Source organism: Lepisosteus platostomus, chromosome 13, assembly GCF_059453375.1.
Source record: "Lepisosteus platostomus isolate fLepPlt1 chromosome 13, fLepPlt1.hap1, whole genome shotgun sequence".
Taxonomy (NCBI): domain Eukaryota; kingdom Metazoa; phylum Chordata; class Actinopteri; order Semionotiformes; family Lepisosteidae; genus Lepisosteus; species Lepisosteus platostomus.
In genome coordinates, this window is record NC_142623.1 from 41,108,161 (window position 1) to 41,135,241 (window position 27,081).

A 27,081-nucleotide genomic window follows, 5' to 3' on the forward strand; every position below is an offset into this window, starting at 1 on the left:
CGTTGTACTACACACTGTGTATAAAAGCTACAAACCTTAATGGCTAAACTCATGAGTAAGGAAGATCACGGCAATGTGTTTTACGATTATGTGTTTTACGATTATTTTTTTAAATTATATTTCTCCTGACAGAAACATGGTGGTGCAGTTTAACTCTTGCATAGTGTCTTAGAATTAAAGTTCCTATGTTAATCTAGCTTCAGGTTAAGAACACCTTAGGAGGTTCAGAGCTAGGAGTGGTTCAGATTTAACAATTGAAGAAGCTGATGTGGCATTTAAGAGGCTAGCTGAGGGCAACGCTCAAGGCATGGACGGATTAACTACTGAATTGTATGAATTATTTTGGAAAGACTTAAGAGACTTTCTATACCAGACCTTTTTGGGGTGCATATCCAATAATACTTTGTCTATTACTATGAGACAAGGTGTCATTACATTAATCCCTAAAACAGGTAAACATTTAAAATATATTGACAACTGGAGGTCAATCTCATTATTAAATATAGATTACAAGATTTTCTCACATGTCTATGCAAACAGATTGAAAATGGATTATCGCAAGTAATAAGTGAGACTCAATTAAGATTTATAAAAGGAACAGCCATTATAATATATGTTTAGTGCTGGACTTGTTAGATTATTTAAACTTAATATTGGATGATGGTTTAATATTATTGTTAGATTTCTCAAAGGCTTTTGACAGACTGGAACATCCATTTATTGCTCAAACCTTACAAAATTTTGGGTTTGGCTCTAAAACTATCTGCGATCTAATCAACAAGTACTGTGTCACGAAGCGTTTTTCAGGACCCTATGCAGACAATAGAATCTGGAGGGGAGTGAGACAAACACGGGGAAAGAACACCAGGATCGGGGCTGGAAGAAGAACAGGGGGTGTGTCGACGGTGCGCTGGTGCTCGGGGGTGTGTGGCCAAGGCAAACAAGTCCAAAGGGAGTCCATAGGGAAATCCAGAGTAGGCAAAATCTGGGTCCGGGGCTTGGAGCGCCTGGCCCTGTTACCCCTTCTGTTTCCCGACCCTTCGCCAGATCTTGCTCCAGCTTTTAACTCTTGTCGTCTTTGTCATGGATGGATCACCCGGCTCTGGACTTTCACCCACTCTGGATTACCCTTCGGACTCCCCTGGGGCTGTTTGCCTGGACCACATCCCCACCCTGAGCACCAGTGCCATGTCGACACACCCCCCAGTTCGTCTACCAGCCCAGTTCCTAGTCTCCTTTCCCCATGTTTGTCTCACTCCTTTCCGGATTCTGTCGTCTGCATGGGGTCCTGAAAAGCGCTTCGTGACAACGCCGTTGCGAAGCCTATGCCGTCGAGCCACTCTTGGACCCACTGGTAGACGCGCTTCCCAGCGTCGTCTTCCAAAGCTGAGCCTGGATTGGTAGGAGCATCTGGCTTTTAAAGGGAAGGACTGGAACAGGAGGCAGGTGCAAAAAATCAAGTCAAACAAGAAAGAGCCGGAGCGCCCTTACAAATTACAAATGAGAGGAACCATTTAACCCATCGGGCCTGTTTGGTGGTTAGTAGCTTATTGATCCAAGGATCACAACCCGGGTTCGATTTCAGCTACATGGATGTTTAGCTCGTCCCATGCTCCCACAATCCTTTGTGTCCTGTGGCTCCTGTTTCGCTGTTCCTTTTGAAGGTCTCCTCCAGGTTGGCGAGGTCCGTGCCCTTAAGGATTTTGAAAAGTTGGATCAAGTCCCCACATAATCCTCTCTGTTCAAGACTAAACATGGCTACATTGGTGTTAGGGGTGCGATTGGATAGCCCTTCGCTGAGGCGAAAATTAAGCCATGGAGAGTGTAACGAACGGCCGGCATACAGGTGGTACGAGCTGGCTGCAGCGCGGTGACGGCACTGCCCTCTACTCCCCTGCCCATAGCGGAGACCCAGGTTCGATCCTGAGGTGGGGGACGAACTGGGGCAGGAGCAGCAAGGGCAGAAACCGCCATGAACCCAAAGTCGCTACAATATGTACTTTGGTACACTTTTCTCACCCTTCCATTTTTTGTACTCGTTTTAGCACTGTAATCCCCAATAATATAATATATTTCTTCAGAAGTACAGTAAAGGAGAAATTTCCACGCACGTCTGGCTTGTCCAATGTCCTCCATGCAGTGTTAAACACTTCGTGCGTTTGATTGTCTCACGTCCGGCTTTGTCTTTAAAAAAACAATGAAGGCAGGCGTGCAGTACTGCGCTATACCACGAGAGGGCACGCAATAGTGTCTTTTAATAAAGCGTATTGCAAGAGCAACAATATTCTGAGTTGTAATTACATCTTACATCACATTATTTATATGCACTTTTAAATCATCAATTATCATAAGAGCACCAGACCCCGCAATATTTATCTGTTTGTGGACTCGCAGTTACCAGCATGAAAGATAAATGGTTCTGTAGTGCCAACTGAAGTGTTTAAAATTTCAAATGAGTGGTGCACTTTCATTCCTCTCAAATATTTAGAGCGTAAATTCTATAGGAAAAAATGTCATTGATGCACAGATCTGGACCACGTTATTTGCACCGCGTTTCTGTACGAGAGAAAAAAATGTGGATCTCGTCTATTCTGGGCCCTGTTAATTAACTTTCAAAGCTGTGATTTTCTGTAATCTGGAGGTTATTGGCCCTTCACAAAATGTGCAGAATGTATTGTATAAGTAATGAATGACAGACCATTTGACCATTTGGTATGCTTTCTTATTACATAACCTATCAGGTAGGAAGATGAGCAGAATACAAGACGACCTTTGCTTATAGCGCATTTATATACTGTACAGTGCATTTTCTTGGCGACGTTGGTGCATTATAATACATCTGCTGAATTCCTGAGGAGAAATGTAGTTAAATGCACAGGTAGAAGATATTTGACATGAGGTTTTGACTCGCAGTAAATGGCTCCTTTGTGCATGAGAGGGAAGGCCGATTGAAGTTGCTGGGAATTGCAGTAATCGCTTTACTGGTATTCTGGTCATGGGCTGAAGGGCCCGTTGTTACAATTGCAGAACTGACTCGAACTCGCTCATCTTCAGCGTATGTCATCCGCCACTGTAACAGAAACACCGCGCAGCTATGATCCGGAATATAAAGTACCGCTCCTCTTCTTGTTAAACACAATCAAAAAGCACAAGGGGCACACGGCCTCGCCCAGATTTTGATCGCGCCGCGACGTCGCGGCGGGAGACCGGGGTGAACCCGGAGAACGAGGCGCGTACGAGGAAAATCAGCGCCCTGTCGGGTCGGGCGTCTGCACACAAGAGGGCGCTGCAGCTCGCCGTGGTGCCCTTGTGGAATCGGCCAAAAGCCGCAGCTCGCAGATGTGACCTTTGCTGTTGTTCTCCGGCGCAAGATAAATTCAGCAGCAGGATGGGTACACACAATTCTGAGAAAAACAAGATAAGCCGAAGGTCCTCCTGTCGTGTGTACCTTTTCAGTAGGCGAGTAGTTTAGTCTTTCCAAACCCCAAAATGGAGATATTTAAATGCGTTTGACTACATTGTTCGATATGAATTAAAATTATGTTAGGTGGGTAGCTGCGTCAGCATGCGTGGGCTGCAAAGGAACAAGTAAAGGTTTATTTCATGCTGAAAAGAGAAGAAAGAAAATACAACGTTTCGGCCGTGGATCCTTCTTCAGGTGTGACCATTTATTATTTTCTTTCTACTTTCATATGATAACTTTATGTCAGAAAGGCAAATCTCTAGATGAACTGTTATGCATGCAGGTAATATAACAATGGTAATATCTTTTTTTTTTGGTTTTCACTAGTGTATTTTAAGTCTTCCAAATTAACTGAAAAGAATACCTATCTAAGGCCTTATCTCTATAAAAAGCATATAACTGTAATTAACCGGCTGCACACCTTCAAGAACACACCATCCATGCATTTTTTTCAACCACTGCCTGCACGGTCACAGAGGAGTCAGAGCCTATCCCAGCAAGCACCAGGTGCAAGGGAGGGTCAGGCTAAGTCAGGACGCTAGTTCATTGGAGGGCACACACAGGCACAGGCACAGACGTGCACACACTCCCACCTGCGGCCAAACCAATCTACCGACTAAGTATGTTTTTGGAATGTGGGAGGAAACCCAAACAAACACAAGGAGAACATACAAACTCCATGCAAACAGCACCCCAGGTGTGGAATTGAACCCAGGGCCCCAGTACTGCAAGGCAGCTATATAAACCATTGCATCACGCTTTATCATTCATTAAAATGTCATCTGTCTTATGTTGTGACTCAACCCTTGTAAGTCTACAGTAAATTCACATATCTAGGACAAAGACGGCATCTGTCTGTCTGGCTTGAAAGTAATCTCTCTGTGTATACAGGCACTCAAAATCCTTTCTTAATGAACTGACAGGGAAACACAAACATGTTCCAAAATATGATAGATGGGATTACATGTTTTAATAAGACTTTTACAACTATATTCATGACAAAATAAATGTGCGATAAGGTGACAATGCAAATTCATAAATACTTTCAGTGATGCATATCTGCTTAAAACTATTTACATTTTATTTCAAATAAAATATAAAGGTTCAGTGAACAATGTGGAGTTAAAGCATACTTGTTCACGTGCACACATTACTTCAGTATCACTGAGACAGCATGCATATTCTGGAATTAATGTTTTTGCACATCATGTTATGAACGCCTTCCAATCCCCAGCATGTGTATCTAAATATATATATATAAACAGAAACATATATTTTTTGTTTTTAACAAAAGAATGAGATCAGAACACAATATAACTCCAGCAATTAACAGGTTTCTTTTTACATTAAGGAGCTCTGTTTTCATAAAAGAATCTCAACTGGATATACAAAATACAACAAATTTAGTTTCAGAAAATACTGCTTTTGGAAAATGCCACACACTTGGGTTAGTCCTCAGAGCATGGAAATGTATTTACTTATTCACAAACATTAAATGATTTTGCATGTCTGTGCAGTAAGAGTTTCTGCCCCACACTGTCAGCATCCCCCACAAGAACACTGCTTTGCCATCTTTCCTCTCCTGCTGGCTCATTTCAGAGTGGGTTACATTCTCAGTCTGAGCAGAACATCGGCACAATTAATAATACAGCAGACTCCTGTGAATGGAATCATACACACTGTTTTCCCAGCAGCCTGTCAGGGAGCTGTGGGTGGGATGTGAACTGGCTGCCTAGATCCTCAGACCTGTATGGAATATTCCATACTGAGCTGAGAAGCCATGATTTAGGTAAGAGGTCTTTCGATCACAGTGAGAGAGGGGCCAGGCAGCTGGGCTTATGGATCTAACAGTTAGAAAAAAAATTAAAATAACATCTGCCCCCCATTCCCTCACCCGATTATTGTAGAGTAAATATATGGAGAGAAATGCCTCTTGTAATTATTACTCTGCAAAATTTGCCTCTTCATAGAAAGCCAGTGCCATCACTTTAAAAAACATGCTCCTTAGTACACCAATTTGTTTTGTTGGGTTTGTGAAAATTGACAGAACCGTAGCGTGCTGTTCCAGAATCAGAAGAATAACAATGTTTGCTTTTGTTGTAACTGATATACAGTATCTTAAATGGATGTAGTACAAAATTGCTTACTTTACTTACATGCTTCAGTGTATGAGCGAGCAGAAGTGTACATGACAAATTAAGTGTTCTGTCCTGACAAGGTTCTTAATTAAGAGGTTATCCTCTTTTGATCATAGCAGCTATTTAAAACCATTTTTGGAAGCAATTGCAAAGTTCGTTAACTATAGATGATATATCATTCAATTTAGCAAAGGTGTTTCTTCCCTTATATACATGAGAGAGTGTTTGTATAAAGCTTCTTAAAAAGCCTTTTCATATTCATCTAAATTCTAGTAACCTAAAACAAAAAAAATGATGATTTACTATATAAACCTAATCAGACCGGAGGAGCTGCGGAGTTACCTGCTTTCCACTTTCCGCCTAATCTTGGATTCTTAATTAAACCGATTATTTGCATAAGAACTGAAATCATGTAGTTGCTAGGTCTAAATCCATTGCAGACTGGGATGCACTGAAAGCCCTGGAGGACTTCAACCCCTGAGACTGCACCTGTCTGTATTGAACACACATTTCCTGGGCATGGCGAGTGATGCATGTTGGGCTAATAATAGTTCTGATGCGAATTTGCTTCTCACTCCCTCATAAACATGCCGTTTCACTTGGAGACAATGCAGATGCCCATTACAACCAATCTAAAATGCTTATATACACTAACCAGCTTGTCTAATACTTTGTCTGCTTCTTAAATTAATGCTTTCTTGGTTCGTTGTGTGAACCTGGCAAGTTCCATTTCTCCTAAGGCTTCTGTCAAAGCACTTTCTTTTCTGGTTTATTTTTGTCAACAAGCAACACCACGTCTGTTGCGTTTCGACACATGCTCTAAAGTGTAAAACACTGTAGGATCGTCCGGCCCACAAACTGAGTGACAGCTGCTACCAAGTCCAGAGAAGTCAGCACACACTCATACCAAGCTGCTATGATTAAATGACATTTGGGTTCATTATATAATAAGCTGAAGTGTGGCTGAAAACAGAGAGTTTAGCTTATGTTCTGGCAAAATATTTTTCAGAGCACATAGCTAACAGTTGGTTAATGAGATAAGGTCATGTTCCACACATAGCAGAGAGCTCTGTTTGGCTCTTCATTCGAGCAGTCTTGAAGACTATCATCCCAAGGTACTGTGATTAAATAAACGTGGCAGAAGTTAAAAAGATTGCAGAATGTAGAGACTTTCCAAAAGATAAGAATAAAAAGGCACAAAGCTGAAGGCATGAGTTTCCTTCATGTCAACATAGTGCTTGCTACCAAAGACATTGTTTCAGTTTCACGTCGTTTCATGCCTGCAAGAAAAGCTTTCCAGTCAGCCTCACAGAGACGCAGAGAAATGAAGAGACAAAGCAAAGTGAAACAGGTGATCAGAAATGGAAATTCAATTAGCTTCTTAAGAAGGGAACAGTGGGGTGGAGGAAAGATAAAAAAAACATATTGAGTGGAATAAGGTGCATGATGGAATAAAGACAAAAGGAGAAAATGAAATGACCAAATATTTACATTGAAAGTATTGGATGTGTGTAAAAAGGTTTGATTCTATCCACTGCATCTGTTTCTACGATCTGATTTGAAAGTTTTCAAAGCGTCTGTAGGATGATCTAGAAATCTACACTAGAAATCCTGGCTAAGCAACACTTGCAAACCTTTCAATGACGATTTTGTGCAGAGTAAACGGGCATATGCAAATTGCACTGAGCAGTGCTCTCTCTAATGAGGTTAAACATGACACTGTTAGCGTCAGAAGCTGCTTCTCCCATCCCTGGCATTTGGCCTACACGGCTGTGGGCCGCTGGGCGATGCTGGGTCCGGTCAGAGTCAAGGCCCGGTGAGACCGGGTCCTGAAGGACCCCTCGGGGTGGATGGTCTCAGGCTTGTGCTCGCAGCGGAAGAACATGAGGAAGCCGTTCCTGTAGTTCTTGTTCATCCAGCCGTAGAGCAGAGGGTTGGCGAAGGTGGAGCACATGGCAATAACGTGGAAGACTGTGTAGAGCAGCTTGTAGTCTTTGAACTTCATGATCAGGTCCAGGTCGCTGGCCAGCTGGAACATGTGGAAGGGCAGCCAGCACACGCCGAAAACCACCACCACCAAAGCCAGCATCTTGGTGGTCTTTCTCCGGCGGTAGACACTCTCGCTCCTGTTGCTCGGACTCACGTGGTTCTTCAGCTTGAACCAGATTCTCACGTAGGCATAGCTGATGATGCCCAAGGGCACCACGTACTGCAGGAGCAGCATGGAGAGGCTGTAGATGATCCCGTCCCGGTTGGATCCATGGGGCCACTTCTCAGAGCAGACGGCGATCTTCAGGTTTATGAAAGGGATCTCCTCGTACCTGTACTCCCGGAAGATGGCCAAGGGACTTGCTAGGATGGCCGCGGCCACCCAGGTGAGGGCTATGATGCCGAAGCTTAGGGGCTTGGAGATGCGGTGGCCCAGGTGGAAGACGATGCACCTGTGCCTCTCTAGTGCAATGACGGTCAAGGTGAGGATAGAGACATGGACGCTCAGGGCCTGGGCATAAGGCACCAGATGGCACAAAACGGCCCCGAACTTCCACTCGTCCATCAAGGTGTACACCAGCGTGAAGGGGAGACAGAGACTGTCCACCATCAGGTCTGCCAGGGCCAAGTTGGCGATGAAGAAGTTGGTGACCGTCCGCATGTTCCTGTATCGGACGATCATGTAAATGACCAGTGAGTTCCCAATCAGGCCTAGGAGGATGATGAGGGAGTAGGCCGCGATGAGGGTGATCTGTACCCCCAGGTGCTTCGTGACATCCGTGACAAAGCCGGGTTTGTGCAGGTCTGTACGGCCACTGCTCGTGCTGCCTTGATGCCATCGAGTGGACAGAGCACTGCCCGGCACCAGTGCTGCCCCCTCTGAGCTGTTTGAGAGATCCAAGGGCCCCATGACAGCAGTGGCTCACAATCCTGGGAAGCTCAGATCCTTCAAGTGAACGGAAACAAAAACAGATTTTGTAGTTATGATCATCCTTCCTTCTTAACAGTTAAGCTGTTTGCATCCATCACAGTTTTCAACACCTCTAGACATTATTTTCTGTTTTCCAGCTTTCTTTGGCGACGATGTTGCTCTATGTTTTTCTTTTTAAGAAGCACATAGAGTCCTTGCCCATTAAGCTGAGGCTTGCAGTATATGAATCATTCTCGCCGAGATTTCTGCATGCATTTGCCAAAGCAGCAGTCTTAATGCTACAGTACCCATGATGCAAGATCAGAAAAAAGGAAGGCCATGTATTTTTTATTTGTTTTATTCACAAAGTATTTTTCACAGTTAAAATTATAGACTGAGTATTAAGATATTTGCTTGGAATTTATCAAGTGCTATTTCCAAATCTGTCTGTCTGATGTTCTTTTTCTACTGGATAACTAATAGACATCGCAGACAGGAATAATTTCTTTTCATGCCTTCCTTCCTCTTCAAACAGCTTCTTACCTTGCCTTGATGTTTTTTTTAGTATAACGTATTCTGTGTGGAGGGCAGTTTTCTTTGTATTCACTGCAGATGACAGATCATCATCTAAAGATTGACTTATTTAAATACAGCATTGTTCTAAAGCTAACGTCCCTCAGCAAAGTATCCGCTATCTGTAACATGTTAATCATAATCATGAAAAGGTCAAATTCGGCAGACAATAAGAGGCAGCCAAAGACTTGATAGAAGTATTCATAATCCTTAAGGACGTTTGATGACTTCTTCAAAATGGACTGGGAAACACAAACCAGACGTTATAAGTGGAAACTACATAGGAGAGAAATTACAACTCAGAACAACCATTTTACCCAGGGGGTTTTGGGAGTATGGAACAAGCTACCCAGCCAATACCCTGGCTTCTTTCAAGACATGGCTGGATGAGATTCTGGAATCAAATAGCTACTATCAATTGGGCAAAATGGTCCTGGAATGGCCTTCTCACATCTATGGCTGTTCCTATCTTCTTATTCTTATGTTCTTTTACAAACAGTGTGTATATCGTGAGGTGGACATTTTCCATATTAAAATGAAAACCTTCCCAAACAACCTTTGGTCCTCAGACTTCAGTGTTTTGAGAACCAGTGGAAACTGCTGTTTGGTTCCATTTTCATCATGCTGGAAGAAGATGTGGGATTGGGCAGCAAAGGTTTCTTAACTTTCTGAAATTCATGTCACATCCTGTTCAAGCTGTTCCTGGAGCTCACTGAGGCCCCAGTACATTTATCTAGTTGAAGGAGTTGAGGGGGTCCTAATATATTGACCAATGAGTCTGGATATAAATATATACATTAAACCTAACATGGTGAAGATCACGGACACATGGAGCATAAGGGAGAGAGACAGGCTCCCCTTCTTCTGTACCTTTATTTTATGGTCATTTCTAAATTTATAATAAATGAAGACAAACACTTGCGTTATAAAAAAAAGGAACAACATTCCTATCTCTGCATGGTGCAAGTCCGTGATATTGTTTCAATTTGCTCATCAAAAACAATTCTGCTTGCCGCCAAGCCACCTGATCTCCCGCAGTTGAGCAATGCAGTTGTCATGCAGCATGATCAAAACTCCCCTGCTCAAGAAATGGTGAGATACAATAATAATCCATAAATTCCCGCCATTAAAACACTGAGACATTGCTAAAGTACTGGGCGTAAGTGGGAAGTATTAGTACTGTATAAGTCACGACAGATAAGCACTTCAGATGTGCAAAACATTCTTCAACCTCCTGCCTCTTTCAATTCTTCTAGTGTTTCCAGCTTCAAGCAGTTCAGTGATTCAAAGTCATTTGTGGTTTTGCTGTGTGCCGTCACAAGCTGTACCTGGACTGACATTTAAGTGAAGGCGAAGTCATGGGCCACAGTGCCTAAATTGCACTGTTCTTCATCATTCCTGTCTCACTGAGGAACCCCTTAACCTCTAGGTTTGGTTTTGCAGCTTCCTTCAAGGTTGATCTGTCATAGCCCTAGTTTTAACACAGAAGGGACAAAAAATCTGAAATAACACAAACGTGAAAGAAAAGCATAAATGCTCTGTTTTGCTCATTGCCTGTTTTTATACTCACACGTGCTGCATGGAAAAGGGAAAGATGTGTAATTTCCAAAGCCTGAAGGACAGAGTGCAATGAACATGGGCACTTTAATCAGCAAAACTTCTGCTGCTTAAATTAAACAGTTGACACTCAGAGTCTCCCTATAACTGGGGAAAGCTCTCTTCCACAGCAAAGTCTGTGAGCCAGACAGAGATTTGTACATTAAAACTCTATTAGTGCTGTTCAGGTGCCAGGTTGCCCACAGCAACATTGGACTTGTCCATAATGTGGCCGTATCATAAAGAGGAGAAAGGTATCAGTCTGAAATACGGCTTGGGTTAATGATTTCTTTAGTTATGTCTGCATGAGGGGAGAGGAGTTCAAAGAAAATGAAGCTCAAATAAGGAAAAATCTCCAGATTAGTATACTGTAGTGTAAAAAACAGAATGCAAATTTGATATTTAAGTCTTAAATGCTAAGGTGTACTTCATCTAGAGATTAAAGAGAAACTCTTCACTCTTCAGATGCTTCTGTTTGAGTGTAGGCAGGGACAATCCCCATCACCTGCGGATGTTCTAAAATACACCCCAAATACCTCACCCACATACCAATAATAATGGATAAATGGAAATAATAATAATAATAATAATAATAATAATAATTGCTTACACTTATATAGCGCTTTTCTGGACACTCCCCTCAAAGCGCTTTACAGGTAATGGGGTCTCCCCTCCACCCCCACCAATGTGCAGCATCCACCTGGATGATGCGACGGCAGCCATAGTGCGCCAGAACGCTCACCACACATCAGCTATCAGTGGGGAGGAGAGCAGAGTAATGTAGCCAATTCATAGAAATAACAGCCCTATCTTTTTTTTCCTCACTTCATCCCCTACATTTTTCTGGCTTATTTGGAGAGTGCACAGGTGCACAAACAGTCTGCAGTCTTGTATGTATTGACACTGGAATCAGTGTAAAATTACATTAACCTTGCTTACGCCCCGTACTAATACAAGGGTTCTCCAATGGTACAGAAGGCTGTTGACCTTCTTAGTACTGTCCCCCCCGTACCGTCACCCACTCATTCCTCTGTCTTTTTGAAGTGAGATACTTGTGCTGTGTTAGCCGCATACACCTCCTATCTCTCACATTACCTCCTGCACCAGGAGCACAGAGGTGTCGGCGTGCAACACAAGCCCACCTGCAGTGTTGCCGGACCCTGTCCACACTGACATTTCAGACTTCAGACTGACTCACTGGCTTCAGAAACACGTTGTCTCATTTTCCAGTTCAAGGAAAATTCTTTCCCTTCCCTTTTTTTTCACCTCCTTTCCAGTGCTGGAGACTCTAGTCACAATAAGAAGGGACTACTTCTGTATCAATGGAACACTTGGAAGCATTGATTTAACCTGACCGATGCGGGGCTTCTGAAGGCTCACTATATGGCATTGAGAGGGATCAACGTGCCTGCTTTTTTCACTGTGTTACATCATCCCCATGTGAGATAAATTAAACAGCTTTTACAGAAGAACAGTGGTAATCTCCAGGTGTGGCACATGTGTGAATCAATATGTCATTCTCTGGTTGCCTTTTTTTCTCTCAATCGAAGTGAACAATACAGGCTGGATCACGAAGCTGGTACATCTGTGCTGCAGGGTTCCGAAAGGCATAGAAACCTGAGACAGCCCTGGAAAAAGCACTTATCACGTTCTGACTGCTGAGTATCCGATTTAGTCTATTATAATGTCACTCTTATCTCCTCTGAATGGAGAACTACCTTCTTCAGATGAGGGGCTCAGACAAGAGTGGCCGAGTATTTTCAGATGATGAGAGGATAACTACCCTAAATCACTGCATAGGACTCAGAGGTCATTTGGATTAATGGGCACAGTTAAAGACAGAATGGCAGTACTGCCTCATTTTTTTTACAAAAAGAAAAAGAGTGGACTCTTTGCCTTTGTCGAACTTTTATTCAGATTTGATAGACTTGTTTGATTTTCACCTTATTTTTTATACACACAGCTTATCCTTCACTAGCCTGTAGATGAGCTAATCCGTACATGTTGCCTTCTGCACAATAACAATGACTTCCTGCATTTGTTTTGGTAGTGTTTCAAACATCAAAGCGCGACACACAGAAGACGTGGCCAAGATGTGAAGTCTTCAGTATTTCACCTGAACACAGAGGAGTCCTTAAACCACGAGGAGGAAGGGTACCTCCAGCTGGCCCAGTGAACTCACATTCAGGACCTCCCAGTGGGTCTCTGCATGGGCTAGGAAGCCGGCACTCACTCTGAAAGGTCATTTCCTCAGCAAATTACCAGGTCAGTGTTCGTTTTCATTGCCAACACCCTCCAGCTAAGAAACTAAAATATTCTCCAACACGGCAAGCTCTGATGAACAAGAAAGCCAGCTGATTAGGAGTCTTCCTTTCTGTCCAAATGAAAACTAAGTAAAACTGTCACTTGTCACAGTAGTGAGGTGACTAGGATATGAGCAATTAGCAGACTTGGTCTAAAGTTAAAGTAAAGGCAATGCAGCACCACTAGACAAATAGGAAGGAGACCCGCTGTCCTTTCAGGTTCGTAAAAAAAAAAGGCCTGACTGTTGTATTAATTCTGGATTTTTGTGACTGTGCAATTTTAATGCATCACAAGCAAAGCATGATTTCAAAATAGATCATCTGCTTTTTTTCTCATTTTTGTTGTTGTTACTATTAAAGGTCTCAATTAATCCGGTCAATATGGTTCACAGACTGGAAAAAAGGCACTACTGCTATTTATTTTTAAAGCTTGTTCAGGCCAGTACAGTAGCTTTGAGGTTCACACAATTATTATGATTGCTGTTCCATATTTCCACTGCACCTCTATTGAAAACAAATCACCAGAGGGGGAACAAACACAATTAGAGGTAAATGGATGAAAGTTTGGATAATTTCTGTTTTCAAAATCTGCTACAGGGAATGGTTATGCCCCTTATTCGTAGTGATTAAAAGATATTGCCATGGGAACCGTGAGTTCAGGAAGTAGAAACCTCTGAGATCACGTTGACCTTCTGCTCACTGTTCACGTTCGGAGCGAAGGTAACGCAAAGGCTTGTGGAAAAAAAAGTCAATCAAAAGCTCCAGTATTTGTGTGTGTGAGCACTATGCTTACTGAAGAGCAGTGTAAAAATGTTATATCTATCGTTCGGCCTTTTTTTGTTTTTGTTTTTAAAGAACATTTCCAGAAAAAGAAGGATGCCGGTTCGCGCCTCAACAGTAATCCTCGTCATTCCTATTCCATCAGAAGAGCACAGCGCCACAGTTCACTGCACAAGGCATAAGAGCCTTCAGATACAGAATTGTGCTAAACCCGATTCCGTCTGTAATTGCTATAATTTTAATTATTTTAATAAGCGTGGGAAGGTCCTTTTGATATTATAGCTGTGGGGATACTTGCGTGCCTGGCAGGTGAGACACTTTTCGTCAAGTCCCAGTGTACTACATTTTAACTGCGGTTTATAACATAACAAAAAGCAAAGTTTCCTCTGTTTTACCACTCTTTCAAATATGACAGAAGTCCCCGGGTGTATGGGTGGATATTGATGAAGCGCCTCAGTTTGTCACTAACTGAACAGCACCAAGGACAGAAACCGGGTGCATAACGTGTTTTGAAGACGCTCGCCAATCTTCATCACTACGTGAACAGCACCACGGACAGCTACCTGAGCTGCTGGAAATCGGATGCACGTAAAATTACCACAGGAACTGTTCAGTTTTATTTTTAACTTAAAAGAAAAATAAGTTTTCAGGAGCCCCTACAACAGCAATTGAATAGAAGTCAATTAGTGGCATGCACAAATAGCAATGCATCACAGGAAATATGAGATCCAAACTACCCTCTTCAACAACAACAACAACACAACTGGATTGAAAAGTATGCTTAGCATCGTCGACTTGTTGGAGTATTATTCTGTTTTATTCATCAACACTAGAATAAATACATAATATAAATATACGCATCTTCAGCGTATTTTTCGCTATGATGCGTTTCATTTAATTTTTAAACAACATAACACAATTAAATGAAACAGTGATCTTCCACTTATCCAAATATAATATCAGTAATAGCTGCGCAGCAGTTCGTCTCTATATTTCTTGAAAGCAATGCACGGTGAACTTACCCGATTTCTCCTCAACCGGCTGGATCTGCAGAAGATGAATATGTGGGAATATCAATATGAAATTCCGCGCAGCAAGTCGGAATCGTGTCTCTCACATATCGAACGACTTTCAAGAGCCCTAAAGTACGCCTTCTCTTTCACGGCGGTATTTTAGGGGGATGAAGACACCTGCTGTTTCGATATTGAAGCTGAAGCTGTGCCGGGGTACAGTAGGTGTCGGGAGGAGCACGGAGACTTCAGAAAGCGCGAGTCTGTCGACTGGCGCCCGTCAGTGAGACTGGCTCTGCAAGTCTATAGCTGCGCGGGTTTCGCCCACCGCTGTCAGGTGCGGGCGGGAATAAAGCACATCTGTCTATCACATGGAATAAACCGGATTTCATGAACCTATCCACATAATTTAAAACAGAACCGCCCACCGCACGGAGACATTTAACAAACTGCAAAAGGGCAGTAGTGCACGTGCACGAGCCCAACCTGGAGTCGTAATAGATGCAATTTAGTAGTCTTTTAGCAATTTAACTAACTTTAATCATTAACTTAGAAGAGTATTGAATAGCATCCGTACGTAAAAGCAAAGGGTCTTATTTTCCAACCGTCAGCACTACATTCCATAAACGTATACATCTTTTATGTATTTCTGCTTCTCGACATGAAAAGTCTGAAGTCTTTTTTTTTATCGGTAACGTTGAATGGTTCCGTTATTCAAGTGATGAAATAGGCTGTCAATGAGCCCCCGAGAGAAATAATCGTGCGTGTCAAATCAAGGCTGAAACCCGACCTGGGATTGTGTAACTAGCCTTTAAGCGGTGCAGCTCAAAAATAAAGTTGATCATTTATTTAGACTATACATTTCTGAGACTCCCAGAAGGTTTTCGTGTCCGCGGAGTCCTGGTGACTAGATGAAGGGCACACTGTCAATTGGCTCAGAAATCCCCACCGCACAGTTAAGATTTCAGGTGAATATTCCCGTCAGCCGATGAAATTCAATTACGACGCACACAGAGCACAAGTGCAAATGGACGATTCAGCTACAGTACGCTTGGAGTGAAGGTAGGACTCGTCACGACCGTCTGCCTCAGGCCCTGCAAGTCGCCCTCCAGGTTTTGTGTCTTCGTGAAAATACTGGTTCTGCGTCAAGACCGCCTACTTCAGAACGCACTGTAGGAGCTGGGTTTTCTAATGTTTCTAATGAGCTCCATTTAAGTATCCAAAATAAATAGATACGTAAAGACATTTCTATCGCATAATAATAAGTCGCATCTATTTGGATGTAAACGTGTATGTTCAAAAATTAAAAGGTGTACAGGAGCAACATCATATTGGCTTCAAACAATGGGTTTGGATTTTACTCATCTGTTATTTACGATGATATAAAAGAGTGAAACCGGGGGAAGGCGTTCATTCAGTGGCGCTCTGCGCTGCAGGGCACTCTGACAACCCAGACCGGGATCCCAGCACCATGCGATAATGCCGTGCAACCCAAGCGATCTCTTACTTTTCTGTAATCCAGCTCAGTTTAAACAATAGATTGACTGTTTCATCAGGAAAACCCAGCGTAAAGTACGACAAATACCCCAGGTCGCTGGGAGTGCTCTGTAGTTTGTTTTTAATTTTAAATGAACTCGTGGGACGGGTGGAAAGCTTTTGTCTCTCGTGTTAAAGATATGACTGATGCTACTGTACAGAAATCAACGTCTTCCTCTTCGGGCTCCGAAGTCCAGTTAGGGACCGATGTGTTTAAATTGAAAATGCCATTAAAATATTTTGTACATGTTTGAGCGCCCGAGATGTATCGGAACACCTTTGCTGCAGCAGATGTTATCGAGGCCCCATCTCACCACGGAGGTTTATGATCTAAGTTGCGAATTTTCCCTTTAACGAGAAGAAATGTCAAGTCAGAGCCGGCTGCCCGAGAGCAACTCTTTCCATCAGCACCGACCTTCCAACTTCATGTCAACCTCGGAAATCATTTCGGGTTTTTTTTCCAGCTCGGGAGACTTCTGCAAAGACCTGTTTAAAAGAGAAACCACTGCCAGTCATTTTAGAAGAACTGTGCAGCGGAATAATGCTTTTTCTAAAATTGCATTGACAGATCCTCATGGATTATTTATCTCTGACCACAGTTATGGTCTGACAATAATGTGGAAAAAAGTAGTAATGCAAAATTGAATTACTGCAGTGAAAGTGATTGAACTAATCGATGCAACAGCGGTACGTTTCAACATGTAACTTAAGAGCAGGTTGAATTTTTTTTATGCGCGTCTTCCACCTACTTTTTTACTGTATGTCTTACACAATACCAGCTGATCTTGTGTTCAAAGCCAGTCTCTCAGATCTCAAACGTGTTTCTACTTTGGAGAGCCCAGGGTTTAAAACACAACTAAAAAGTCAAACCTGTCAGTGGGTGAAATCTGGAAGCAATTGTAAGTTAAACCAATTGAACTAGTAGTAAACTGTTCAAGAAAGTGAATCTCACACTTAAGACTGTGGACTTTTCTCAAGCAAATGTTTTAATTGCCCAGGATATGTGTGAGCCTCACTCATCTTGTATTGTAAGAGCACAGCCAATGTGACTGATGACTCTCTCAGTGAGAATTGTACGGCATCAAATACAGCATTAATCTCCAGTGAGCAACAGCAGAGGAGTGGGTGGTGCTTGGTTTGCAGAATGGTTAAAGCTCTGGGCCTTTTTCTGGTAGGTTCCCTGATGGGACACTGCTGTTGTACTCTCAAGCAAGTAACTTAATTCATCAATAAAACCCCCAGCTGTATAAAGGATAAGAGCATCAAAAACATAAAGTAAAAAACTGTTCTAAGAGTTTAATAAAAAAAGAGAAAAGTGGATCTTAGACTCTGTGAGCAGGTATGCCCTGTCTCAGAGTTGTATTTCCCAGATTTGTTTCTTGTTAGCACCAAAAAAGGTACACATCAAAAGTTAAATACAGAAATCGTGTACTGTTGGTATCGTTTTTCCTTTTCAGTCTTCAGCATTACCCCTCGAACGCAGTTATTAAAAAAGTACCTTGAAGCTTTGCAAGGATAGCGAACAGATTTTCATGCTGTGCTTAATCATGCCAATCTCTCCTGCTGCTGCTGTTGTGCAAAACGCCAAGAGGGGGCATTGGGAAGGTAGAAGACAAGCAGTAGTATTCGTGGCACATCAGAATATGCTAGAGGTGGATGTGAATGTGGCCATTCTTTACTGAATCCCATTGTTTTGAGTAGGTAAATGGTGATCCTAGGTTTCACTGACAGAGTTTGCATGTCCTTGCAGATATATGTGACTTTGAACCAATCAATATGAGTGTTTACTGTGGTAACCACATAGTACGTTCATGGTTTTCCCATGTCTTTAAAATGTATTTACTTTGCTTTGTCCTGGTGTGCCATGGTTCATTTCATTCTGGCCTATCACTGTATGTATCACTTTGCTTTCGCCATGATTTCACTAATTTGCTATACTGTGCTGGGCTCCACTTCCATAAATGCTTATAAGGGGATAGTTAATAACGTTTCTATTAAAAAAAACGAACTGCGATTATTTTAATTATTTTTCTTGATGATTAATGTTGTGTCAAGACCCAACCTCACCAAAATTCTCTGCACAAAACACAGTTAGCAACCTTCTACTGAGCTTCCTCTGGTCCATCAGTATTCAAGAAAACAATCACTGTAATGGAGCGGGAAATTAAAACAAAACTCTTCCCTCCAGCCTCTGCAGACAGATGTTGGCACTGCAGAACACCTCTCTACCTTTCAGTGATCTGTTGTTTTCTGTTATTAAATCCATCTCTCTTCCTTATTATTCTTGCTTTCAACATTTAGAGAAGACTTATAACGCAAGATAATACCTATGATGCATGATGCACACACAGTACGTTTTCATGCTGTTCCGGTCTCTTAAGGCTGCCTCTCTTTTGCCTCTTCACATATTTATCCATGGACACACTGCCAGGTTAGACAGAATTATGATCTGCTCATTCCAAGAGAAAGCAAACAACAAGAGGTAAATCCTGGTAACAGGCAAAACCTTTAGGGCCTTTATGTTGTAAAACTAGAATTCTTAAAGCTGTAGCTGAAATCCAGTGGAACAGACAACTCAGTCAGTCAGAGATTAGGAGATCTCTCTGCCTTTCTCAGCACTATCTCAAGCCAATTTCACTCCTGTCTGCTCCATTGAAAGCCAATTTAGATCCAGCAGGCAAGATCTGTAATGATGACCACTGAAGCCAGCAGAGAGGAATACAGTCACCCATCTTATTAAAAACCTTCCTCTCAGTTTAAATATAAAAGTTCCCATCACCGACTCGATGTAGCCAGGGTAAACAAACAACAACAAAGCAAGGTATAAATCTTATCGTCGCAGGACAGACTCAAAGTAAGTGAGTTCCAGTTAAAAATGGACTGGTAAAAAAGTTTATTTTTGGAAATAAATATAGATTTTCAATAAAAGGCGATGGGTGAGTGGACAATTTTCTATCTATTCTATCTCAGAGCTCTGTGAACTGAAGCCTAACCAGGCAGGCACAGGGCACAGGGCAGGACTGCGCCCCAGACAGACACACATGTGCACAGCTGGTAATTTACAGACATCGATCAACCTAGACAGCAGGTCTTCCGCATATGGAAGGAAACTGGGGCACAGTAGTGTTTGTGTTAGGGGTAGTGTTTAAAATATGTTGTACTTTGATCTTGGAATGTTGGATAAGAGTTTAGTGTTTATTCACTTCATTCGTGATGTTGGTGTCCTAAAAAGTATCAGAAGGGTTGAAACAGTTCCTCACTTAACTTTACACAAAGTGTAATATTGAATCATAATCCTCAAAAACAGAACAAATGGAAGTATATATCTAGATCAGAAGTCGGAAAGCGAAGGTCAATAATTAATAATAGGACTAAAGCAAACCCCTGAGCTAGATCAAGACTAGAGATTAGACTCTGATATTTCTTCCACCAGAGTTTTGTTCGGAATGATCTGACATGGCATTCCTTTTCTCTTATTTTTGCACAATTCAAACTATGTTCTTTATTTCAGTGGCAGAATTTGCAGAAGAAGCTGACAAGTTTTTTTAATTTAGTGTCTGAGTTTCATGTATTGTGTCCTCCTTTATCTTCTTTGACATAGGCTTAATATATCCTGCCATGGAAAATGAGACGATAATTGGCACAGAAAACGAAGACCCCGAGCAGGAGACTAAATTACCTATTAAGCAAGATGTGGTATGCACTCTGGATAAGGAGCAAAGGTTCCAGTAATGACGGTGCTCCTTTCTACCCTCCTCAAACTCAGGATTACCCAGTGAGCTGCTGCATGTTATAACCTCTGCATGCCACTCTGGGGCTGTTAATTTTATTTTCTAGTTCTATGAATTACTGGCCTGCACTGCAGAACTGAGTCTGATAATATGGTGTCAGTATTAATTCTTTTAAGTGTACCAAATGACCCCTTTCTTTTTTAATGGCATTAAGAAAGAATTCCTTTTTTTGTACTGTGGGGTGTCAATAATTGTATCTTTATTCCAGAAGTGGGAGTTCAGAACGATTTTATAGAGATAACAGTGACTGAAAAAGAGACAGTACTACTTCACTTTGTAAGACACAGCGCCATTTTGTAAGTAACTGCATAAATAAGAAGGAATGATGCTCTCTCACACAAGTAACAAACACTTACTGTATTTCAACCTGTATAGTTTATAAAGGAAGAGTCAGTGAAGCATGTGGTACTGTAGTCACATGACTCCAATGTGCTATTGACACACAATTGACTGACATGCATTAAAAATGATACTAATGCGACTGATTCCAGTACTCACTCATACCTGATTTTCTTGGCTAGTGCTGGTGTAGCTTCTGCACTTGTTCTTCAGTTGCTTTACTGATTGAGGAATCTATATAGGGGAAATACTGAGGATTTACAGCAGATCCAACTGCTTCTCAATCATTTCGTTGCCACCTGGCACTTGGGCGGTGCTGGGCTGAGCCAGGCCAGCCCAAATGCCCAATCGAAAAGTTGTGACCCCCCCGAAGACGAGCTGAATTCTGTCCCTGTTCTCTGTGCAAGAAGCCTCCTCCACCCCAGCCGGTGAAGCTAGATAATGAGAGATGAGTCCAGTGTAAATGGGATCAGGAAAAGCATGAGAGTACCTGGCCCCCTCAAATGGCATATTAGGCACACTTGCCAACCAGCCTCAGCCCTGAGCCTTTGTTTCCTAGACAATTCTGAATTACACCGCAGACGCAGTGAATTGCTCAGATTTCTTCCATCCTCCCCCTCCTTCGCTTTTTGGCTAGAGCCAATTTACCTTTCAGGCTCGATAAAAAAAAATCCAATTCAAATTTCAAGTCACATCTCTACAGCTTCGTGACAACTGGGATTTATGAATAACAGTCGCCTTTTCTTTCTCTCTCTCTCTATCCCCTTTTCCTCGGGGGAATGCATTCAGCAGGTGTTTCTCCGCTCCTGGAGCCAGAAGGACTGGGCTTGGCATCGCTGGCCATCTTTGGTTTCACTCGCTGCCTTCCCAGTGAGGATTCCCGAGGTCCGGTTGGGATAATCGTTCACAGGCACTTCTCCGGTCACGGCGAATTTAGCCTTCTGCCAGGCGTCAAATCAGAGTCCAAAAATCCGGCGTGGCAGGGATGTGAGCCAGCTATCTCTGGGCTCACCTTGTGGATCTTGTCATTTCAGCGTGTGGAGCAAATTGCAGAGCCCTAGAGAATGTACAAACAGTCTAGATAAATGTTATTCAATAATGTACTTTGAATAACTGCTGTGGAAAATGTTCACAGCTTCAGGAGGATGCTTTTCTGTACTCTTAACAGGATCCCAAAGATAGAGTTCTAGTCTTTTGGCAGTGCTGTTGAATGTATTTTTTTTCTTCATTTGGTTTACTATGCCATTATTTGCTCCCCTGACCCATTAGTGGAACAGACAAACTGGTAAACTCTGGGTAGCTGATAAAACAAGTTCTGTGGGTTGCAAGCTAAGAGTCTGAAGAACGCCATTAACCAAATTGAGATGCATGAGCACTCTACATTATAGAGTCAACGCTAACATTTACATACCCCAAATTGATCTGATTATTATTTTTATTTTAAATGTAATTAAAATTAACTTACACTTATGGAATCAAAGCCAATACCATTCTTTGCAATTGCTTTTGACATTGACATGGCGAGATAATGTGACAACAGCATGATCACACTCTTCATGGGTGAAGGGCTGAACTAAACATATTATGGAAAGCAACAGAGAGACCAGAAACATGAGGAAGAGAAACTGGAGACAAATGAACGCTGATACTGTATAACTGATCGAAAGGTCTTGACACAGAAACTTAAGAGGCTCTCTCACAGAAGGCTAATAGCTGGGCCTGATCATAATTTAATTGTTCAGTTTGCTGAAGCAGGTAGATGAAGAGATCCAATTAGTAGCGCATGGGGCCTGTCATTGAGGTACACAGGTATCTGAGCACTTGAACTGACAAATCAGCTCTTAAATAGTGTTCAAGATACTTTAAAATTGCATCCCCTGCAGAGAGTATTTTGTTACTTAGATTCAGAACTCACAGAGTCTACAATTCAGAGATACAGAGATAACATAACATATTTATGTATCTTTAGCATAAGTACCTCTGATACCTATTGGATAATTCAGGAAAGACAGCTGAATGATCTTTGAGATCAGCTAATTTTGTAACTCTTCACCTTGTCTGTTGGGATCATTTTCTTTTTCAGCCAAGAAAGATACATTCAGCTGACATATGCTCATCTCTCATACAGAAGAGGCTTAACAAGCAATTTCCAGGTTTCTGTTGTCATGTTCCCTATATTATCACCTCCGCCCCTGATGTGCTTGTTTACTTATGAAAAAGGTCACAGAGTTCCTATTGCCTGTTTAACTTATTTTGCAAACACGTTGTAAATCACAATCTAGCTAGGTTAATGCCTTTCTACCTATATTCATGGCACATGTCTTACATTACGAAAGACAAAAACAATAGATGTAGGAGCTATAGACAGAATCATTCAAACACAAGAGAGGTTACAAACCAGAGGAGCCTGTTTGGCCCATCAAGAGCATTTGATAGTTAATATTTCATTGATCCAAAGATTTCATCCAGCTGTTTCTTGAAAGACGCCATCACATCGGCTTCAACCACATGGATGGGCAGCTTGTTCCATATTATATGATGAGATGAGAAGTCAGTGTTTGCATTAGGATGAGATTCAAGGTCTTTGCTGAAGTTTATAGCCCTGCGCTGTTGGAGAGCTGGGGAGACAGGACCATGAAGAGCCACGCCTTTGCACATCTCCTCTGATGCCCTTTCCTTCTATGAGGAAGATCCATACAATCCAATAACAATGCTCTGTGGCAGGGAGGGAGTTAGAAATAGGACTGCATGGATTAAAATGCAAAAGGAACAGCTCAGTATGTGAAGATTCGCTCTTTCCTCCAAAAAAGAATTGTGTCTAAATGTACATTCAATATGCATTCTAAATCTTATTGCGTTCTGTGCATCAAGACGGGCCTGATTGTATTTATTTAATGGATCACCGTTTCAGGTTTAGAACAGCAACAAGTTACGGAAAGCTAAATTTTTTTTCCTGTGTTTGGAACTCTTAAACAGGATGAAACAATTAGCTGACTGTCTGACACTGTTTAAGACAGAATGTTTTAGACCAGATTTACAGTTTCCATGCAGCGCTAAGGTTTCCATGGAGATTGATAATGAAGGTTTTTTTAAAAAAATAATTGACTGGATTTCATGACTTCATGCCCCAGGGCACTAACTTCTGTTTGCATAAAAAAAAACTATTTGATTTCAGGGTTTTTTTCTGCTTCAGAAAAAATACACATTCAGATGAAAACTCTTCCTCTGTGGTTAATGTAGAACGTATTAAAGGAGATTGACTCAGGAATGAGGGAATGTTAAAACAATCTGTACTTTAGTATTAAACTCAAAATAATAAAAAGGTAAGAAAATAAAACCATGCCCCGGTAAGTCCACTATGTAACAGATAGAAGTGTAGTAGAGTAAAAACCTAAGAGTGTGTTTGTCTATGAATTTATGCTGCACAGAGACACTGTACTGTATGTGTGGTAAACCTTCAGGCAATGTCTAATCAGCATCTTTGATGTTGGACTTTTCTTTTCATGAGGAGGACTAGTCAGGTACTGTCAGTCGCACCATGTACTGTACCTTCTTGAAGATAACTGGCTTTGTAGATGTTGGAAACCTGGGGTAATAACTGACCAGCAGTACAGTCTGATAGTATCTAGAGCAGTGTTTCTCACACCTGCACCCAGAGTGGTCCAAATGGGCCTGTAATCACTGTGCCTGATTAAACTGGTAACTGGTCTGCTTGCTGGTTTAGTGTTTTTTCAGCACCAAGTCCTTACTCCCTGTGGAACCACTAACGTACAGTAGATAAAAATAGGTGCTGTGGACTGGTCTTGAAGAGAACGTAGGTCATGTTACAGGTGGGGGGTTACGAAATGGAGAAATATTAGGAAATGACCAAGCAGATTAGTCAATACGTGAAATAAATAATTAAATCCCCCACTTGTAAGGATTTCTGCCAAGAATATACCCTAGTGGTTGGTGCTGTATACTACTGTATAGAGGCGCATTAATTCTTTGTTCTCTAGCACAGCTTTGGTGAAAACAGTAATAATTCAGGCATTCTTGCTTAAACAAATGTTTAACAACATAGACAGTGACACACACACACTACACAAAACATAAACATACAACAGGAAAGATTCTCTATTTACAAGACTACAAGGTGTTTCGGAGATCCACATCTAGACCACCCAGAAAACCAAGTGTTCGACTCTTAAATAATGCCTACAGAGGCCAAAAGAAGAGATGAGCTGCCTTCTAAACTAGATAGTATACAACCAATGATTGAATCCTTGTCTCTCTAATCTGGATGCCACAAAATGAATGGGGGCCTTTCTCCCTATTCTAAAATGCACTCACTAACCAGGAGAGGCCATTCTGAGTGATTCTTCACACAGTAAATCTGAATTCCCTAAAAACACAGAAAAGGCTAACAAGTCCATAATAAGAAGAAGATAATAGTAATATTGCTTAAGTGATGTAATATTTATTTTCCCTCATTTTGTCCTGTTGTTATATATAACATCCTTTTATTCTGAGCTACAGCTCAAAGAACTCAAATAAAACGGATGTGAAATCTGCATGCAGCGCGTGCTGGCAAGAGAGTTCTTCGAGGTGCTGTAACATGTACCCAGCAAAGCTTACAAAGCGGATTTTGCTGGTCTTGGTAAGTAGAAAAAATCATAATGAAATCTTCCAGAGCAAAATTTAAAAAACCCATTACCTTTATTTGAATTTGTTTAGATCCAATACAAAAGGATTGCTGTTTGCTTTAAATTTATGGTAACCTTAGTTTAATATATAACCTCACTTTCATCACTGTCCTTAGAAAACCAATAATATTTGACAATATTGTTTATGTGAACGTAAGAAAGACCATCCATTTTGAAGTGGCCTTTCTGAAATTTAAATATACTGCTCCAGTTAAGTCACTGAACGTACAGTAAATTTGTCTTGGGAAGACAGCAAGATTTTAAAGGTTACCCATTTTAAAAGCCCATGATGCTTTTATCCCTGTTTTTTTTTTAATTAAACTCAATTCTTATCTTCAGAAAATGGTACAATTTACAAACAGCTGTTATGTGTTTTTTTTTACTTTTGTGTAGCAGATTCAAGAAATTCATCTGAACAACAAAAGATTAAAAGGTTTCTGATTTGTCTTATTAAAGCCTTCAGGGTTTCATATTGAGAAAGTCTTTTCACAAAGTCTTACTTTAAGTCAATGAAATTGCCCTTAAGAAACGCCTGTGACTGAAATAAAGGCCTTCTTGATATAATGGGTCTACAGATGTTGTTAATGTGCGCAGGTTCTTGATTTGTAGGATTAGTTATATAATGAAAAAACCTTCACTGTTTTATAGTTTTGCTCTTAAAGGGGAAGCTATAAATATATACAAATATACACGAGTAACAATCTAATACATTCTCAAGCTCTAAAAATATATTAGTTTATGGTTATTCCAATTAACTGAATAGATCAAGTTCAAAGGAAATACCTTGGAAAAATTGACTTTTTGGACTGTCTTTATTGAGAGTGAATCTCTGAAGCTGACAGTGAAAAACAGAAGATCACAGTATTATCAGTGAAGCCTCTGAAATGCAAAAGTCTAGGACACTGTGTCATTTTTGTGACATTCTTTGTGAGCACATCTCTTTACATCTCAGGCACACAGACCGGGCTTCGGACTTTCTTGCTAGCATGGTGCTCTTTGCTGTCACAGGATAAAAAAGGCCCTGATTGATTCTTAAACTGCTTGTTAGCATCCATCACTGCAAGACCTCTAATTCCAGTACCCATGTCATAGTCTTACCTTTGCTTCCACAATAACAGTCAACCTAGGTCTCCTGCAGAGCACTAATGATCCTATAATCTGCCTCATAATGACCCATATTTATCACTTTCTATATGTAGAGTGTCTGCCAGTCCCATAGTTGAGAAAAGGTGAGATCCAAAGGACACGTTGAATACTTGCACAGTGCTAACCTGGTTCATACCTCTCCACCGGACTACACATGACTCATACCAGCAGGAATTCGAATTCCGGAAGACAGGGAGAAATAAAGAACATGCCTTTGTCTAGAAAAAAAATATGGTTAACTGAGAAAAAATGAGTATCATTAGAGGAGGGCTCAGTGGTGCAGTGGTGAGCACTGCTGCTTCACCGGGGCCCTGGGTTAAGTTCCTGGGATGCTGTCCGTGTGGAGTTTGTATGTTCTCCCCGTGTTCACATGCTGGTAGGTGATTGGCCTGTGTAAACTTGGCCCTGGTGTGAGTGTGTGTGTTTGTGTCCGTGCGCCCTGCGATGGACTGGTGTCCCGCGTGTAACACCTGTTGCTTGCTAGAGTGGGTTTTGAGGAAGGCTTGAAAGGCCTGTGCTCTTGGAGGGCGGCAGATGAAGGTGGAATTTTGCTTTGTTTGTGTGTTCATTTTTTGTTTGTTTCTGAAAAGAAAAAGATCAAGTTGAACCCCCAGAAAGCAGTTTAAACAATTTAAAACGGTTTTAAAAATTCACACGTGAGTTCAAAGCTTTTCCTTATTTTAGCCCTGTCTTAAATGGCTCAGTGTTTGTAAAATGTGCAAGACAGAAGAAAACAAAATTGACAGCCACAGATCTGCTTTTGTCATTCTTGATTTCTCATTTTCCAAAATGCATAGCAATTGATAAAACTCTAAAAAGAGT

General features: G+C 41.5%; 1 protein-coding gene and 1 long non-coding RNA gene across 3 annotated transcripts; one reads left to right on the forward strand and one right to left on the reverse strand.

Annotated features, from left to right (window-relative positions):
* The first annotated feature begins 3,367 nt into the window (after positions 1-3,367).
* LOC148650632 (uncharacterized) lies at positions 3,368-25,709 on the forward strand. Of its 2 annotated transcripts, none has more exons than XR_015926172.1 (5): positions 3,368-3,658; positions 12,720-12,934; positions 19,900-20,073; positions 20,298-20,385; positions 21,218-25,709. It is a non-coding gene; the product is annotated as an uncharacterized LOC148650632 (long non-coding RNA). The 2 variants fall into 2 exon arrangements; XR_015926171.1 differs by having other exon boundaries at positions 3,369-3,658; positions 21,221-25,709.
* Positions 4,400-15,312, reverse strand: npy7r (neuropeptide Y receptor Y7). Its single transcript, XM_088604646.1, has 2 exons — positions 14,775-15,312; positions 4,400-8,536 (listed from the first exon to the last, which is right to left on the reverse strand). The coding sequence occupies exon 2, from the start codon at positions 8,498-8,500 to the stop codon at positions 7,364-7,366; it is 1,137 nt and encodes a 378-aa protein (XP_088460772.1). The 5' UTR covers positions 8,501-8,536; positions 14,775-15,312; the 3' UTR covers positions 4,400-7,363.
* Positions 25,710-27,081: the final 1,372 nt, after the last annotated feature.

Excerpts from the sequence above, each read along its gene's own strand:
- npy7r (XM_088604646.1), bottom strand. The coding sequence starts at position 8,500 with ATGGGGCCCTTGGATCTCTCAAACAGCTCAGAGGGGGCAGCACTGGTG.